Here is a 15,987-nt window from a genome sequence, read left to right as displayed (position 1 = left end):
ACAGCTAAGAGCCAGAGTGAGCCATTCGGTGGCTGACAGTGGGTTTCAAAGCGGCGTGTCACGATGATGACAGTCACTGGGGGAGGGAAAACAGAGAGGTAGCCTTCGACCAGGCGTATAAGAGCAGTGCCAGTGAAAGAGAAACTATTGAAGATGCAGAGAACAAGGACCAGTTCTCAGAATTATAGCTCACCTCACAGAAGTGGCATTATACAACTTCAGCGGGTCCTTTGCCGCGTTGGAGGTGTACAGTCTTTCACAAGTCCTTTTATTCTGGGAAATAGGGCAGATGTCTTGAGTGTTGGGGAGCAGAAACGAACAATTACTATTGTGCGGCTCTCATTTGTAAGCCAGGCTCTGTTCATAAGTGCTGTACAGGTACTATGGTTGTAACGCTGTCTTTATATCCCTCGCTCTTGTTAATCCCTGTGTCGGCCACTCCAGCGCGCCTCCCAGCCAGAGCGCACAGCTTTTGAGAAGGATCGTGTCAAAGCATTGAGCTGTTAATGCATAACCATGCACAATCACAGCCAAGAAATGCTAATTCTACATCATAGGAACTGGTGTGGGTGGGCTTTTTTTCCATGTTTGATCGTGGTATTTTTAATTATTAGTGTATAACCACCATGGTGTCTTTGTATTGCATTATAAATATTTGAACTAACTTCTTCTTAGAAGTGAGACCTATATGATGAAGGGTTTTATCTGAAGTTGTACATTTTATTTGCATTTAGCTTTGATGCTATGTGTGCAATTAAGGACCTAGTGAGTGTTTAATGTGCATTGTAGATTCTAATGCAAGATCTATCAAAGGATGCATGTTTTTCATGTAATGGTGACATGGTTCTTTTGTTTAAGAGCAGAAATATCCAGGTAATCATAGGTAATACATGAAGATCCAAGTAATAGCCACAGATACATAAGTAAAATTTAGCCACCACAGTTGCTAAATGAATGGAAAATTAAGGATACTTGACAACAAATTAAGAAAAATGTTTCCAAGACTCACATTAGTTTACCATTAGCGGCTATATTAAGTTGATTTTGCAGCAATTACCAGGTAACCATGCAAACACTTCACCTGGCTCTTAGACTATTCTCAAGCCAAACCAACAATGGCATAATCAAAAACAAGAAGTATGCTTAGGGTTTTGAATGATAACACACACAAAAGACCTAAGACAAAATCAAGGCTTACTAGAAAATTAGAGTTTCAATAGTTATGCAGATTGAGATAAAATTCCAATGGCCTCTGTAACAAGGCTAAGTATTCACCTCCCACTAGGAGCACTTCAGTGCTAAACTAGAAAAGGTTAAATTTTCTGAAGAAAATTTGTGTGCTTGCTTCAGCAAGAGAAGGCTGAAGACAGTTGAATTTCATTACAAAGAGTTTAAATGTTTGTACATTTTGAGTATTTCGATCTGGTGTTTGAAGCAGTACTTAGCTGAAGTAATAGTTGTAGTAGTAGCAGTGTTAGAAGTAGCAGTATTAGAAGTAGTAGTAGTAGTAGAAGTAGCAGTAGTAGTACTATTAGCAGTAGTAGTGATAGCAGTAGCAGTAGTAGCAGTAGTAGTAGTAGTAGTAGTATTAGAGGTAGTAGTAGTAGTAGCAGTAGTAGTAGAAGTAGTAGTAGTAGCAGTAGAAGTAGTAGCAGTATTAGAAGTAGTAGTAGTAGCAGTAGTAGTAGCTGCAGTAGCAGTAGTAGTGGCAGTAGTAGTAGCAGCATTAGAAATAGTAGTAGTAGTAACAGTAGTAGTAATACTAGTAGCAGTAGCAGCAGTAGCAGTAGTAGTAACAGTATTAGAAGTATTAGTAGTATTAGAAGTAGTAGCAGTATTAGAAGTAGTAGTAGTATTGGAAGTAGTAGCAGTAGTAATAGTAGTAATATTAGAAGTAGTAGCAGTAGTCATAGTAGCAGTAGTAGTAGTAGTAGTAGTATTAGAAGTAGTAGCAGTAGTAATAGTAGCAGTATTAGAAGTAGTAGTAGTATTAGAAGTAGTAGCAGTAGTAATAGTAGCAGTATTAGTAGTAGTAGTATTAGAAATAGCAGTAGTAGTAACAGTATTAGTAGTAGTAGTATTAGAAGTAGTAGCAGTAGTAATAGTAGTAGTATTAGAAGTAGTAGCAGTAGTAATAGTAGTAGTATTAGAAGTAGTAGCAGTAGTAATAGTAGCAGCATTAGAAGTAGTAGCAGTAGTAATAGTAGTAGTATTAGAAGTAGTAGTAGTATTAGAAGTAGTAGCAGTAGTAATAGTAGTAGTATTAGAAGTAGTAGTAGTAGTAGAAGTAGCAGTAGTAGTACTATTAGCAGTAGTAGTGATAGCAGTAGCAGTAGTAGTATTAGAGGTAGTAGTAGTAGCAGTAGTAGTAGAAGTAGCAGTAGTAGCAGTAGAAGTAGTAGCAGTATTAGAAGTAGTAGTAGTAGTAGCTGCAGTAGCAGTAGTAGTGGCAGTAGTAGTAGCAGCATTAGAAATAGTAGTAGTAGTAACAGTAGTAGTAGTACTAGTAGCAGTAGTAGTAACAGTATTAGAAGTAGTAGCAGTATTAGAAGTAGTAGCAGTAGTAATAGTAGTAGTATTAGAAGAAGTAGCAGTAGTAATAGTAGCAGTATTAGAAGCAGTAGTAGTAGTAGGCTATTAGAAGTAGAAGTAGAAGCAGTAGCAGTAGTAGCAGTATTAACAGAGAGAGAGAGAGAGAGAGAGAGAGTGTGTGTGTGTGTGTGTGTGTGTGTGTGGCCCCCTATGTGTGTATGAAAGTGGAGAAGTGCAGACAGCAGCATTAGGAGAGCTGCATTAGGAGAGCAGCAGAGGCGCAAGTGGAGCTCAAACGTTCATAATTCAAAAACTACAAATCCCCATTTAGATATTTACATTGTGAGAAAGAGCAGGACTGGCTGAACATTTTAATGTGTAATATATGTATATAGTGTTACAATTGTGGAAATTGTGACAGTTCAAATATGTGTAAACAGGAAAAATCTGTTCATAAGAGCCAAAAACAGTACAGCTAATAATAACTAATGTTGAACAAACCATCATAGCTCAAAAACTACAAATGCTACCACTTAGATATTTACATTGTCAGTGACAGAAGAAGTAGCTGAACAGTTTGATATATAATATATGTATGTAGTGTGAAAATAGTGGAAACTACTACAGTTCAAATACTGAATGTGCAAGAAGAAAAGGCTGTTTAAAGTAGGCAAAATGACTGTAAAGCACTAGTGTTGAACAAACGTCCCTAACTCAAAAACTACAAATGCTATCACTTAGATATTTACACATAAGTTAAAGCAGGAACAGCTGTATGGAGGACCGGAACTGCCAAAATCAAAAATAAATAAATAAATAAATAAATAAATGACTCAATAAAGAAATAAATTCCCCTATTTATTTATATTTCTGTTTTAATTTGCTTCTGTATTTATTTACCTTTGTATTCATTCCCCTATTTATTTATACTTCTGTTTTAATTTTCCATTTTATTTATTAATTCTTTTCATTTTATTTATTTCTGTATTTATGTCTGTATTATATTTCCTTTGCATTTTCCCCCTATTTATTTCCCCAAACGTATTTATTTCTGTGTTTTATTTTTACATTTACATTTCTTTATGCGTTTCTGCTTCATTACGCAAATGAGGGGGCTGTGTCTCATGGGGTCAACTTTTCGCCTATTGGTTGATCGACATCAGAGTGCCTAGATCGACTATACATGCCTTGCTCCCACACCGGTGGCCAGGCTCACTCACTACAGAAATGGCTACTCCCAGTCAGGAGATTGCTAGAGAAAGGAAAGTTTTTTGCTTGCGGGTTTGTCTGTCGGTGACATTGCAAGGCTTTTTGGGGTTGGTGAAAGAACAATTCACCGTCGGATGGCAGAGTATGGCATGAGGTGAGTGTGCATGTGAGGTCTCGGGGTGGATTGCTGTTGCGGTAAGTTACAGGATTTTATGTATTTGTCTGTAAGAATTTAAAATTATAGCAACTGGTGTTAAACTGAAATCTGTGTGCCGTCAAAACGTGTCCGCTAACGTAGCATGAGAATGAGAAATGGATACAGTAGTTTATGGTATTTCAGTCCAATTAGCATCGGGTAACGTTAATGATTTAGCTCCAGTCCCAATGAGAAAGTGTTTGATGCGGGCCTGTGAATACGAGGAAGCCTGTTGGCCACAACGACAACAGTTAGCAATCGTCTAGTTAACCAGGTCCCGAAAGGACAAACCTACTATGATCGAGGTTAGGGGCTAAGTTAGTGCCGTTAGTGGCATGCTAATCTAGCGTTAGCGTTAGCGTTAGCGTTAGCGTTAGCGTTAGCTAAGGTTAGCTCCTCTGGCTCACTTTGCGGACACATCTCTAACGTGGCAAAACTCGAACAGTACTTTGTTTATCGGGGACTCTGGTCACCGCAAACATTTCACTTCTAACGCCAAATGAATGGAAGGGAGTTACTGGCTGATGAGATGTAACATTTCATGTTCTGTCTTTGCACCTAGTCTGGTAACTCTAGTCTTGTAATCAGCTGGGGTTGTGGCAAAAAATAACTAGAAAACCTGAACAACGAGACTACAATAAACGCTACCTTTCTCAAGGTTGTAATGTCCTATTTTTTCTTGAGACTGTGTTTAGAATCAACTACATAGTAATTATTGAGGCTGTAGTCTGTGGTAATGTTACTGGATTGCAGTAACGTTATATTGTAAGGTGTAGGTATTACTCATGATGCAATATCCTAAAAAATATTTGAGATAATTGGTTGCATTAAACATTGCTATTCCCTGCTATGAGGCCAGCACATCTCAGACAGTCATTAAATAAATATACAAATGTTATAACAAAGTATAAACTATAGTATAAAATAATTTATGAATCAGAATTGCACATTTTGCTACTTACCAATGTATATTCTTTTGTAATGGAACAACTGATGACTTCTGTGTTTCTGTTACTCCACAGATTACATCGATGAGTTGATGGACCTCATCTTTGATCACGTCTTCCAGGACCCTGCACCTTATGTGAGCCAGGTTTTGAAGATCCCCATCCCAGAAGACCCATGCACCCAGTCTGACAGGCCGTCATTGCAGCCACGTGTCTCGGTTCAATCAAGAGGCAGTCTGAACCTGACGTAGCTGGCAGCATCAGGGAGCTCACAGCATCTGCACAGCACCACACACACTGGTATCACTACTCTGACCCTGCAACCTAGAAAGCCCCAGCACTAGCTGACAAAGGATCTGTAGGCTAGACACTGAGAAGAGGGTACACATACTGTCAATATATTTCATTTGAATACTTAGTCTCTTCTTTTGTTGTTTTGGTTATCTGGCATGAGGTCAGGTTGTAGTTGGGTGTTTTCCACGAATACATAACAGATAACTAAAAACATCAAATTATAAATCATTTTGTGATTGATACTGCACTGCAGTAACTGCTACAGTGGAACACTCCCCTGTGTAAACTCACAGATGTAGATTTTGTAACATAACAGCACCCCATTATGGTCCTGCAGCAGTGTTATGTTTCTACATGTGCCTTTTTTATGCCTTTTCTAAAATAAAATAATTGTATTCTGTATGAACAGTCAGTGCTGTGGTTACTTATTGGTTTCACATTTACTTTACATGGGTGTGTAAAGGGAAAAACGTATATAATACCACACACACTGTCTACACTTATATGGTGCTTTATTACATTTCAATGACTGAAATGTAATAAAGCACCATGCAAGTGTAGACAGTGTGTGGGATTATATTACTTATTCAGTAACTTTTGTCCTATGCCCCTGTCACTAAAAGACTTTTAAGTGTGCTGAAGTTGTTTCTACATAGATGTGTAATAAAGTATAACAACACAGTTATTTTACTCAAATTTATTGTCATGTAAAGTATTATCCAAAGTCACGTTCAAATCAATTCATGCACAGAATGCATAAAAGAAACTTACTGCTCTATACTTCTAAGCTGTAAGGGCCCATAGTCTGTTTTATAAATGTTCATTGCATTCTGTAGTGAGAACACATTCAATCATACAGGCTGCAGACCAGGATGATCAACATGCATGTAGGTGGATCCTGAAGCTAATTTATTCTTCTGGTAACCTAGGGAATGAGAAAGGGTAACTTATTGAATTTTGCAAGCTTTATAGGAACATTACACTGATAATTACGTTTATCTATATTATATGTTTATTATTTAGCACAGACAATTTAGAGTAGATGTGAGTACTGTACAAACTAATGTACAGGACAAACAAAGGTGTCAACTCTAAAAGAGGTAAGATGTTATGTACAGGGGGAATGACCAGCAGGCCTCCATGAGATGCAATGTTTGAATATTTCAGCTATAGTTCTAAAACTGTTGAGCTAGCGTTATAGCTGAATAACATTGGCATAAATTACGACAGTCATATGTCCAAATGGTAGACAGCATGGGGCATAACCATATGTTTGCCGGTGTCGTGACTATATTTGTATCCCCTGAAGAGGAGTTCTTCTTTCGCACACATCACACATCAATTTGATGTATTTGAACGTAATAACTACATAATGTCTGGTGTGTATCGCTAGCCAGTACAACGGCAATTGTAAGACACTTCATGGAATAACATTACAGCAGCTATCCAAGTAAAGTTAGCCAGCGAAAAGCTACCAACACCTATTGTGTTGACTAGACAGCCTCAAACCACTGGCACCGGTGAACGTCAGGCTAAAAATGAATCAAACAAACCATACAGTACAGTTACCTTGCGAGACACTCCGGCCGGTAACGTTAGATATCGTTTTTATGGGATACAAATTTGTCCGCTATGGCTATCCAGAAATACCACATAGCTGACGCAACCACATACACACGCACGGTGAGAAAGTACGGACAACACACTGAAATTTCAACCTACCTTTCAGAGACATCCTGCTGTAACCGTGTCTGTAAAACTTCGGCAGTTGCCTCCTCTTGCTCGGTTGACAGATTCCGCCTCAAAAATGTACGGTTTTACATGTTCTGTCACAGAGTTTTCTTCTACAAGGAGCTGCCATGTTGGTTAACACTTCTCCTTCCTAGCCTGGCCACCTGCTGGCCACCAGTGTGGGAGCAAGGCATGTATAGTCGATCTAGGCACTCTGATGTCGATCAACCAATAGGCGAAAAGTTGACCCCATGAGACACAGCCCCCTCATTTGCATAATGAAGCAGAAACGCATAAAGAAATGTAAATGTAAAAATAAAACACAGAAATAAATACGTTTGGGGAAATAAATAGGGGGAAAATGCAAAGGGAAAATATAATACAGACATAAATACAGAAATAAATAAAATGAAAAGAATTAATAAATAAAATGGAAAATTAAAACAGAAGTATAAATAAATAGGGGAATTAATACAAAGGTAAATAAATACAGAAGCAAATTAAAACAGAAGTATAAATAAATAGGGGAATTAATACAAAGGTAAATAAATACAGAAGCAAATTAAAACAGAAATATAAATAAATAGGGAAATTTATTTCTTTATTGAGTCATTTATTTATTTCTTTATTTATTTTTGATTTTGGCAGTTCCGGTCCTCCATACAGCTGAACAGTTTGATGTGTAATATGTGAATGAACTGTTCAAATTTGTGGAAATTATTACAGTTGAAAGAAAGTTGAAGAAGTTGAACTGTAGTAAAATGAAGTGAAAAAGTTGAATTGGAGCACTAATGTTGAACAAACGTACCTAACTGAAAAACTACAAATCCCAGCACTTAGATATTTACATTGTGAAAAAGAGCAGGACTGGCTGAACATTTTAATGTGTAATATATGCATGTAGTCTTAAAGTTCTGGACATTGTGATAGTTCAAATATGTGTAAGCAGAAAAAATCTGCTCATAGGAGCCAAAAACTGAACAGCATTGGTGTTGAACAAACCATCATAGCTCAAAAACTACAAGTGCTATTACTTAGATATTTAAATTGTGAGAGAGAGAAGAAGTGTGTGAACAGTTTGATATATATGTAAGTAGTGTGAAAATTGTGGGAACTACTACAGTTCAAATACTGCATATGCAGAAAGAAAAAGCTGTTTAAAGTAGGCAAAATTACTGTAAAGCACTAGTGTTGAACAAACCATCATAGCTCAAAAAGTATAAACACCATGACTTAGATATTTACATCGTGAGTGACAGAAGGAATAGCTGAACAGTTTGCTGTAAAATATATGTATGTAGTATGAAAATTGTGGGAATAGTGACAGTTTAAGAATGTGGAAATGACAAAGCTGTTTAAAAGTTAGAAAGGGGCCGTAAAACACAGTTTTGCACTAGTGTTGAACAAACCATCATAGCTCAAAAAGTATAAAAGCTATGATTTAGATATTTACATTGTGAGTGACAGAAAGAGTAGCTGAACAGTTTGATATATAATATGTATATGTAGTGTGAAAATTGTGGGAGTCATGACAGTTTAAGAAATTTGAATATTTAGTTAAAAATCACAGCATCTGATGTCTGAAGAGTGGCTAGTGGGGATGACATCACACACTCTAGTGAGCTGAACATTCCACCATTCATTTCAATGGAGAAAAAATTCCCGTTTAAACGTAAATAGCGGAAAAAGTAAACATCGGAACGCTTATCCAAATACAAGCGCTCGATTCCCGAACATGCTGAACATTTTAAAGTTTGAACCGCGTCGATAGCTCAAACGGTTCAAGAGGAGATACAGTCTAAAAAAAGCGTCCAGAAGAAAAATAAGTAGTTGAATAATAAGTAAGATGGATAACAATAGTTTGCTTGCTGAAGCAAGCACACTAATAATGTACATTTTTGAGCAATCTAGCATTTTTATAGGCCTTTCAAATACTCAACTTGTGAATAAACAACCAGGACATCATCTTTTGTCCTTATGGTTATTTTATTAAACAAACACAGACTGTCCTGTTTAGGCACATACAAAGCATACCGAATCATACTAGGGGAGAATCGTCCAACAGAGACAAAATCTAACTGGAGAACAGTGCAAATGGTGAACATCCCAACAAAAAAAAACAAAAAAAAAAACAGGTCGACAAAATAAAAAAAAGACAGTCCCTCGATGACATCCGGCTACTGTTCCTGTTAAGAAAGATAAACAGGAATCAGTTACAGTAACTCTTCATTTACAAAAACAATGACACTTTCACTATTCTCATTTGAAAATAAGGAATAATTTCTCTATTCGAGTTCCATTTAAGTGTTTGTGCAAGATAAACAGATATACAAACCAACCTTCATGCTTCTGTGCAGCAAATAATGTGATCTCAGGTCATTCTGACAGTTGGAATATGCCATGCCAAGGCCCGTTCCTAAGCCAAATGAAATCGGCCATGTGTGTCCTACAAAAGAAAGGTACTTAATCTCTTCCCGTACTCAAAGTACACAAATAGCACTTCACAATGTGATTTGAACTAAAACGAACAAAACATAGCTGTTGTGTTAAAATCCTTTTCCCACTCCAGTCTGTTTTTAATTTTTGTGTTTACTTGACTTTAAAGGTCACATGGTCCTTTTTGTACTAAGTAATAAGCAGTGCAGCATCAACCCCTTTCAGACTACTTACGTTTGAAGAACACAACAGAAAACACGATTCCTAACCCCAGGCCAGCACCTGAAAAAGGAGAAGAAACATAAAAACTGCTCTCAAAATATTATACAAAAGCTAGGTGGTGTAAAACAGCACATGAGTTTACAATTTGCTCTATTTCATAAAGTGGGATGGGAGGTAGAATGTTGTTTCTCCATCATTTTTCTCTGAAACTCTCTGGTTAACTGGTTGTCATCTCCTGGAAACAGCTTCACACCAAACTCCATTCAAAAATCTGACAATTTAATGCTGCCTTGCTTATTAGCAAAAGCACTCGTGTAACATGACTTCAGACATTTTACGAATTTGCAGGATCCCCTGGTAAATTCTGCATACAAGTGATTCATCAACCAGTACTTTATTTCAATTCAAAACGCTACTTTTATAATTCGTTCACACTCGCTACCGCCCACTACGGTCTATTTTGATGTAAGAAGATTATAGTGGTATCAGGCGAACCAATACTAAAAATGTAAATTGTATGAAATATATGCTGCTTGGACTATTGGATGTGTGCCGAATTGAAGAGTGGACGCTACTGTTTCGTAAAACATCTTAAGTTGTGTTCTACGAAACGTTGACGTTTGCCGTAAACACTGAAACATTAGAATTTTTAATGTAGTTTGTCCTTACGTTCTTTCCATACAAAACTAAAGCCAGCGCTAATAATTCACAGTCCATGATGAGTACCGTTACCGCAGAAATAGTTAAGAAGAGGGTTGCCTTCTTTAGTGAAACTGCATGCTGTAACAGAATGAACCCACGGTTTACCTGCCAGGGTAGGATTAATTTAAAACTATCTGACTGGTCATTCAATTGTCCTTTACTAGACCTTTGAATGGCTAGCTAGGTAGCTTCACGCCCAAGTCAATGACAACTGTGGACTAACGTAATGACAGCAGCATATCTACTGACACAATCTCTTGTCCTTATTCTCGGATACTGCAGTCTCGTTACACGCAGAACATTTTGGACTATTTACCGACTTTGACGGCACAGTCTGCGAGGCATCGGTTCCACTTTTTCCCAAGCTCCTTCTCAGACATGCTTAACGTTAGCTTGAGGCTGGCTAGAAATGTCAAATGCAGCTCTATAGCTGCCTTCAGGTGCTGTGGGAAATACAAAGTGACAACTTGAGCGCACATAAACGACCCAACAATGAGGTTAATACGACTGGGAGAGTGAGAATTTTCTGATGTCCGAGCTGCAAAAATGTAATAAGTCGTGTCAACAATTGGTGTTAAAAGGGACGTGCGCTACAACATTTGTCTAAGAAATGAATCCATCAATTACATGCTAAATGTTCATTTTCTTTGTTCATTCTGCCACTGCAGCACAATATAGCACTGTGCCGCTTGATATCTAAAATAAAACAGGTGCCGAAAAACAAATTTTGTAACAGGGTCCAGTTTGTTACCATTTCCGACCAAAAGCACCGCGTCAAGACGTACTTTAAGACCTTACCAGGAGCACCTGAAGGCAGCATGTGAACTTACCACCATTGAAAATCTCGCGATATGTGTGACTTAGAGAACAAAGAGGAACAACGTCGCCATCAAGTGGTAAAGTTGGGAAAGAATTAAAATGATGGGCCCTAGTAGCAATGTAGCTTTGCATTACAAACCATCTACAGTGAACATATAAAACCAAAGAAAACCTTTCAGACACGCACAACATTTCAATGCAATTTTATTTTAAAGTGTTTAAATGAAATTTCATTTGACACAAATCAATATACTGTCATGAAGTCATTACAGCATGTTCACCTTATTAACACTGATTTCCTGAGATGACAATATACATACAACTACATACAGTGCCCAAATGTTTGCTGTTTATTAGACAAAAAACTTGGCATACTTTAAAATTGTGGTTACCATAAATTAAGTAAAAATGTGTCACCAGCTGCGATGCACTTGACCACCCTGCATCCAAATCTGAAAACTAGAAAAATGGTGTTAGACATACATTACCAAAGTACTTAACATGGAAAACGTATGAACTCTACAAACAGATTTCGACAAAACGTATCAAATACATAAAATTACAGACGATTACATACAAATAATCCACTGCCACTCCTCGACGGGCGAGTGAGATGGACACATTTGTGTGAAACAGCCTCATCTTGAATCCGGAGTGATTATAAGGCTCGCACTCTACTCAACCTCCTCTAAAATGCCGTGGACCAAGTGTCGGGTTGTCGCTGTACTTCTAGTGAACTCACAGCAGGGGTGATGATGAGGAATTTACACATTTTCGAATGTGTGTGTGAACAGCAGAGGGGACACCGAAGAGGTAGAAACTGTGTCCTTAAACGCAAATGTGTGCCTCTTTGGCCGAAAACTAGGATTTCCCCTTCGCTTTCCTATCTGAAAACATGTTTTCCAAAATCCAGAATGACACGTTGATGTGGCCTGTGATGCTGTGGTTTTGACTGAATCCCAGCCTATGTAGAAAAATAAGGTGGTGAAAGACACAATCGACCCTGTCTCGTGGTCCTGAAGGACGCATTGTTGCCCCGGCTACAGCTCACACTGACGCCGTTCTGATCACTCATTGGACTCCGGCTGGGGGGTTTGCTCTTCTTCTTGTGCTGGTTCTGCTGCTGCTGGCTGGCTGGACTCCTCCCTCGCCATCTTCACGGAGCTCTTGCTGATGGTCAGGAGGTCGCGCAGCTCCTTGTTCTCAATCTGAACGTGATGGAGAAGACCATACGATTAAAAAACAATAAACATGTCCTCATTCATCAAGCTGTACAATAGCTTGATGAATGAGGGCCAGTATCAGATTTTGTATTTAAGTTTTTGAAATGTAATATTCAATGCTTATTGTGGATTTTTTGCATCAACAGTATGAATAAATAGTCTACTTAAAGTCTCAGAAGATGCATAGCCACTTCATGGAAGGCCAAATCAATGTAGTTTTGAAAATACCGGACGCAGATATATAACAATATAACACAACCGACTAATTATAACAATTAGAAATTATAACACTAGAACGTATTAAGTAAATATATATGAATGAATAGTATGAAAACATATGAGTTACAGCTTGTATGCAGGGTGTGTGAAATAACACAGGGTTCCCACACCTTCTTAAACATCAAATTCAAGGACTTTTCAAGGACTTTCCAGGCCCAATTCCCTCAAATTCAAGGACCCAACATGGCATAGTTTGAGACACGGATCAAGGTTAATTACTGTTACAACACAGAATTTTTATAATGAGAACTAGCAGGCTTTACAGAAGCTCACAGACAACAATTAAAAAGAGAGAGAGGCTTGAATGTGTGAACACTTCTCAACTGTGTTACAGTGAAGGCAGACTATGTGGTCTCTTGCTTTCTCTAACACAAATATATAAATTCAAGCACTTTCAATGACCCATGTCTATTTATGTCTATTTTCAAAAACTTTCAAGGCCTTGATTTTTTTTTCTCAAATTCACAAACTTTCAAGGATTTCAAGGACCCGTGGGGCCCCTGATAACAGCATGCTGAGACAAAGAATGAATGAAAAATATGTACTAAATATAAAATTCTCTTCAGTATGAAAATAGATGAAAACTATTTAAAAAAAACGGTGTATATACATGATGGGCAAAGTGTGTCATATCCACATTAATATGGATCACTCATATGCAGAAATATGTATTATTCAGACAGATTGTTGTTCCTGGAACTAGCAAAGCGGACCTCTTCCTTGACTAACAGCCTTGTGCTCACCTCTAGTTGAGCCAGCCTCTCTCGGACAGAGCAGTAGTGCTGATCGTCCACCTGCACTGCTCTTCTCATCACCTGGCCCATCTCACATATCCGCTCCACCTGGCTCTGCACCTCCTGGACGAGAGGAGAGGAGACAAGACAGCATCAACTAGCGATACTGTGCACAAAATGAAGCTGGGAGTTAAAGCTGCACTAGGCAACTTCGCACATTGGTGGCATGACTTGAGTTTTTGCTCATTTTTTTTACATTTTCCATCCCTTTAATGATAATTCTGACTGATTTTATGTGCGTGCACCACGACTAAAGATATTTTTAAATCAGTTTTGCAAACCTCCTGGGCTCATTCACTCCTATTGTATTCCAAGCGGCATAGAAAACAACCCGCAAGACTTCTAATTCAGTCAGTAAAGGTAATCCATCACTGTCAATGAGAAGCCAGCAATTGTGTTTTGCAAAGATGCATCAGAACACTAATATCAACCTACAAACTTTTACATTTTCAAATAAGTTCTGTGAACTGTTTCATATTAATGCGCGCATTCGGAAACACTGCTAGAGCCGAGATGAGACAGGAGGGGTGTCTTGCTTCCACTTTCTGCTTGTAAACAAACATACTGCTTCCCGGTCATTTCAACCAACAGCTAACGTTCTCTGCGGTTACGTTAGGACCCGCCTCCTGTCAATCATAACCCAGCCAAGCCAACAGACAAACCAAAGCAAGACGCTTCCGCCAGCTACAGTCCGTAAAATCAAACAGAAATAAAACCTTGATTTTATACAATTACTGCTTCAAATTGCTGTCTTCTTCTTTACTGTAAGTAACTTGTAATATTTAGACAGTGTGTGTTTCAAAATATGTAATCTGAAAAACAACCAAGACTAAAGAAAAACAGCAAATATCTTGTAACGTGATAAAAGCACTGGAAAACTATAGTGATGTAAGAGTAAGGGTGAACAGTAAGGGAATGCAGGAAATGAGCAAAACTTCTCAATCATGCTGGAATTGTCCTTTAAGATTTCCTGCCTATCAATTGTAGCCCCACTTTGTGATTTAGGCCGGCATGATGGGTGGATTTTTACATAAAAATCTTGCCTAGTACAGTTTTAATGCACAGTCACTTTACATCGATTTCATCTGAATAACAATTGAATCATACTTTGGCGTGGTCCTCGTGCAGGCTGAGCACAGGTTTGGTGTCCAGCTCCTTCTTCCCCATCATGAGCTGGAGCATCTTCTTGCGGTACCGACCCATGATCAACTCTAGTGCGTACTGGTGTTCTTCTAGAGACAGCCATAGTTCTGTAGAGACAGTTAGAAAGGAACCTCAGTGGGTTGGCACGAACACAACAAACCAGCCGACAAACAGATGGGAGTGAGTGGGTTTGTTTTTTTACCTTTATTCTCCTGCTGTAGTTCCTTAATTTGAGTGTTCTCCTGAGTCAGAAGGACGTGAGGCTTGTATTTGGTCAGCTCCTGAATCTCTGTGTTATCCTCTGTGTGCTGATAGGAGAGAAATAAAGGCAAGTGGAAACCGATGACAAGGAATGCAAAGACTTTTCATGATTAAAAACAACCATAAACCATAGATTTAACTTTAGCAACACTTCCTCACCTCTATGCCTGTGTGCAAAAGTGCAAGAGGGAGGTATATACAAATTGTTCATGAAATTGAGAAAATCCTGGAGGCTGAAACAGATTTAGATCCTCCTCTGTCCTTGATTTTGGGGCTCCCCAGTGGAAACGTAACCTCATCAAGTAACATGGGTTATAAAATATATTTAAATTTGCAGGAAGGAAGAATATTTTATGACAGTGGATCACTGACAAGATCCCAACTGTCAGATGTTGGCACAAAATATTGACACATAATATCTTACTTGTATAGTGCATTCAAAGGCAGACAAATTCTGGCAGTGCTGTTATGAATTCTACCCCCTCTCTGTTAGTACCTTGTCAGCACTGGACTGCACCCTGCCTATCCTACCTATCTTACCCTGCAGCTAAACCGGCCTATGTGTGTGAATGTATGTGTTTTTTCCTGCTCTCTTGTTCTTCCCTGTCGTTGAATGCTATTGGGATTTGTATTTTGCTGAAATCTTGAATTTCAACATACCGGTATTACTTTTAAAACAATTTGTCAGATCTTTGAATGGAACATATCGAGGATAGCTTCATATGTAACCGTCTTGCTTGACGTTAAGTTACCTTGTCTGGAAGAGCATTTCCCACCTCTCTCATGCCCTGTACTCTCTGGCTGAGGGCCCCGGACTGCTCTATCAGTCCCTCGGCGGCCGTGTCGTGCTCTTTCAGCCTCTCAAGAAGGGTCCGCGCATCGCCCAACACTTTCTCTAAAGTGCAGGCCATTGACTGGTAATTGAGACCTCCTGAGGGTCGCGTAAATAAGATAGCTAGGTGAAAACACCCCGCAACGTTAACTAACGCCGACTAGCTAGCCTTAGCTAGACTAGACAGCCCCGAAGTCTTTATTGCAACGTATGAATACGACTGCAAACTATGGGAGGCCGTCGGAAGTAAGTATATGCTTGCAGACAGAGGATAAAATACAGATAAACAAGGAGCCGAGCTAACGTTGTGTTATTAAGTCTGTGCAAACTGCGATAACAATTTCCGTGAAGCACAGTGTGGCGTCAC

General features: G+C 38.6%; 2 protein-coding genes across 2 annotated transcripts; both read right to left on the bottom strand.

Moving 5' to 3' along the window:
• Nucleotides 1-8,898: 8,898 nt before the first annotated feature.
• micos10 (mitochondrial contact site and cristae organizing system subunit 10) lies at nt 8,899-10,702 on the bottom strand. The gene is made up of 4 exons (XM_071912372.2): nt 10,586-10,702; nt 9,580-9,627; nt 9,249-9,355; nt 8,899-9,095 (listed from the first exon to the last, which is right to left on the bottom strand). Exons 1-4 carry the CDS (start codon nt 10,647-10,649, stop codon nt 9,087-9,089), a joined length of 228 nt encoding a protein of 75 aa, XP_071768473.1. The 5' UTR covers nt 10,650-10,702; the 3' UTR covers nt 8,899-9,086.
• Nucleotides 10,703-11,276: 574 nt separating this feature from the next.
• Nucleotides 11,277-15,979, bottom strand: sike1 (suppressor of IKBKE 1). The gene is made up of 5 exons (XM_071912371.2): nt 15,541-15,979; nt 14,730-14,835; nt 14,492-14,634; nt 13,334-13,447; nt 11,277-12,296 (listed from the first exon to the last, which is right to left on the bottom strand). The coding sequence occupies exons 1-5, from the start codon at nt 15,697-15,699 to the stop codon at nt 12,156-12,158; spliced, it is 663 nt and encodes a 220-aa protein (XP_071768472.1). The 5' UTR covers nt 15,700-15,979; the 3' UTR covers nt 11,277-12,155.
• Between the last annotated feature and the right edge of the window lie 8 nt (nt 15,980-15,987).

This window comes from Centroberyx gerrardi, chromosome 14 (assembly GCF_048128805.1).
Source record: "Centroberyx gerrardi isolate f3 chromosome 14, fCenGer3.hap1.cur.20231027, whole genome shotgun sequence".
NCBI classification, from domain to species: domain Eukaryota; kingdom Metazoa; phylum Chordata; class Actinopteri; order Beryciformes; family Berycidae; genus Centroberyx; species Centroberyx gerrardi.
The sequence above is the reverse complement of the archived record's forward strand: the minus strand, read 5'-3'. Positions and strand labels throughout refer to the sequence as shown.

Bases quoted from the DNA above. Each gene is read 5' to 3' on its own strand.
- sike1 (XM_071912371.2), bottom strand. From the start codon at position 15,699: ATGGCCTGCACTTTAGAGAAAGTGTTGGGCGATGCGCGGACCCTTCTT. The intron at 14,836-15,540 runs GTAACTTAACGT...CTCTCCTATCAG, and splicing joins GAAATGCTCTTCCAGACAAG to CACACAGAGGATAACACAGA. The intron at 14,635-14,729 runs GTAAAAAAACAA...CTGTCTCTACAG, and splicing joins ACTACAGCAGGAGAATAAAG to AACTATGGCTGTCTCTAGAA.
- micos10 (XM_071912372.2), bottom strand. From the start codon at position 10,649: ATGTCTGAGAAGGAGCTTGGGAAAAAGTGGAACCGATGCCTCGCAGAC. The intron at 9,628-10,585 runs GTAAATAGTCCA...CTCCTTTTTCAG, and splicing joins AGACTGTGCCGTCAAAGTCG to GTGCTGGCCTGGGGTTAGGA. The intron at 9,356-9,579 runs GTAAGTAGTCTG...TTTCTTTTGTAG, and splicing joins TTCTGTTGTGTTCTTCAAAC to GACACACATGGCCGATTTCA.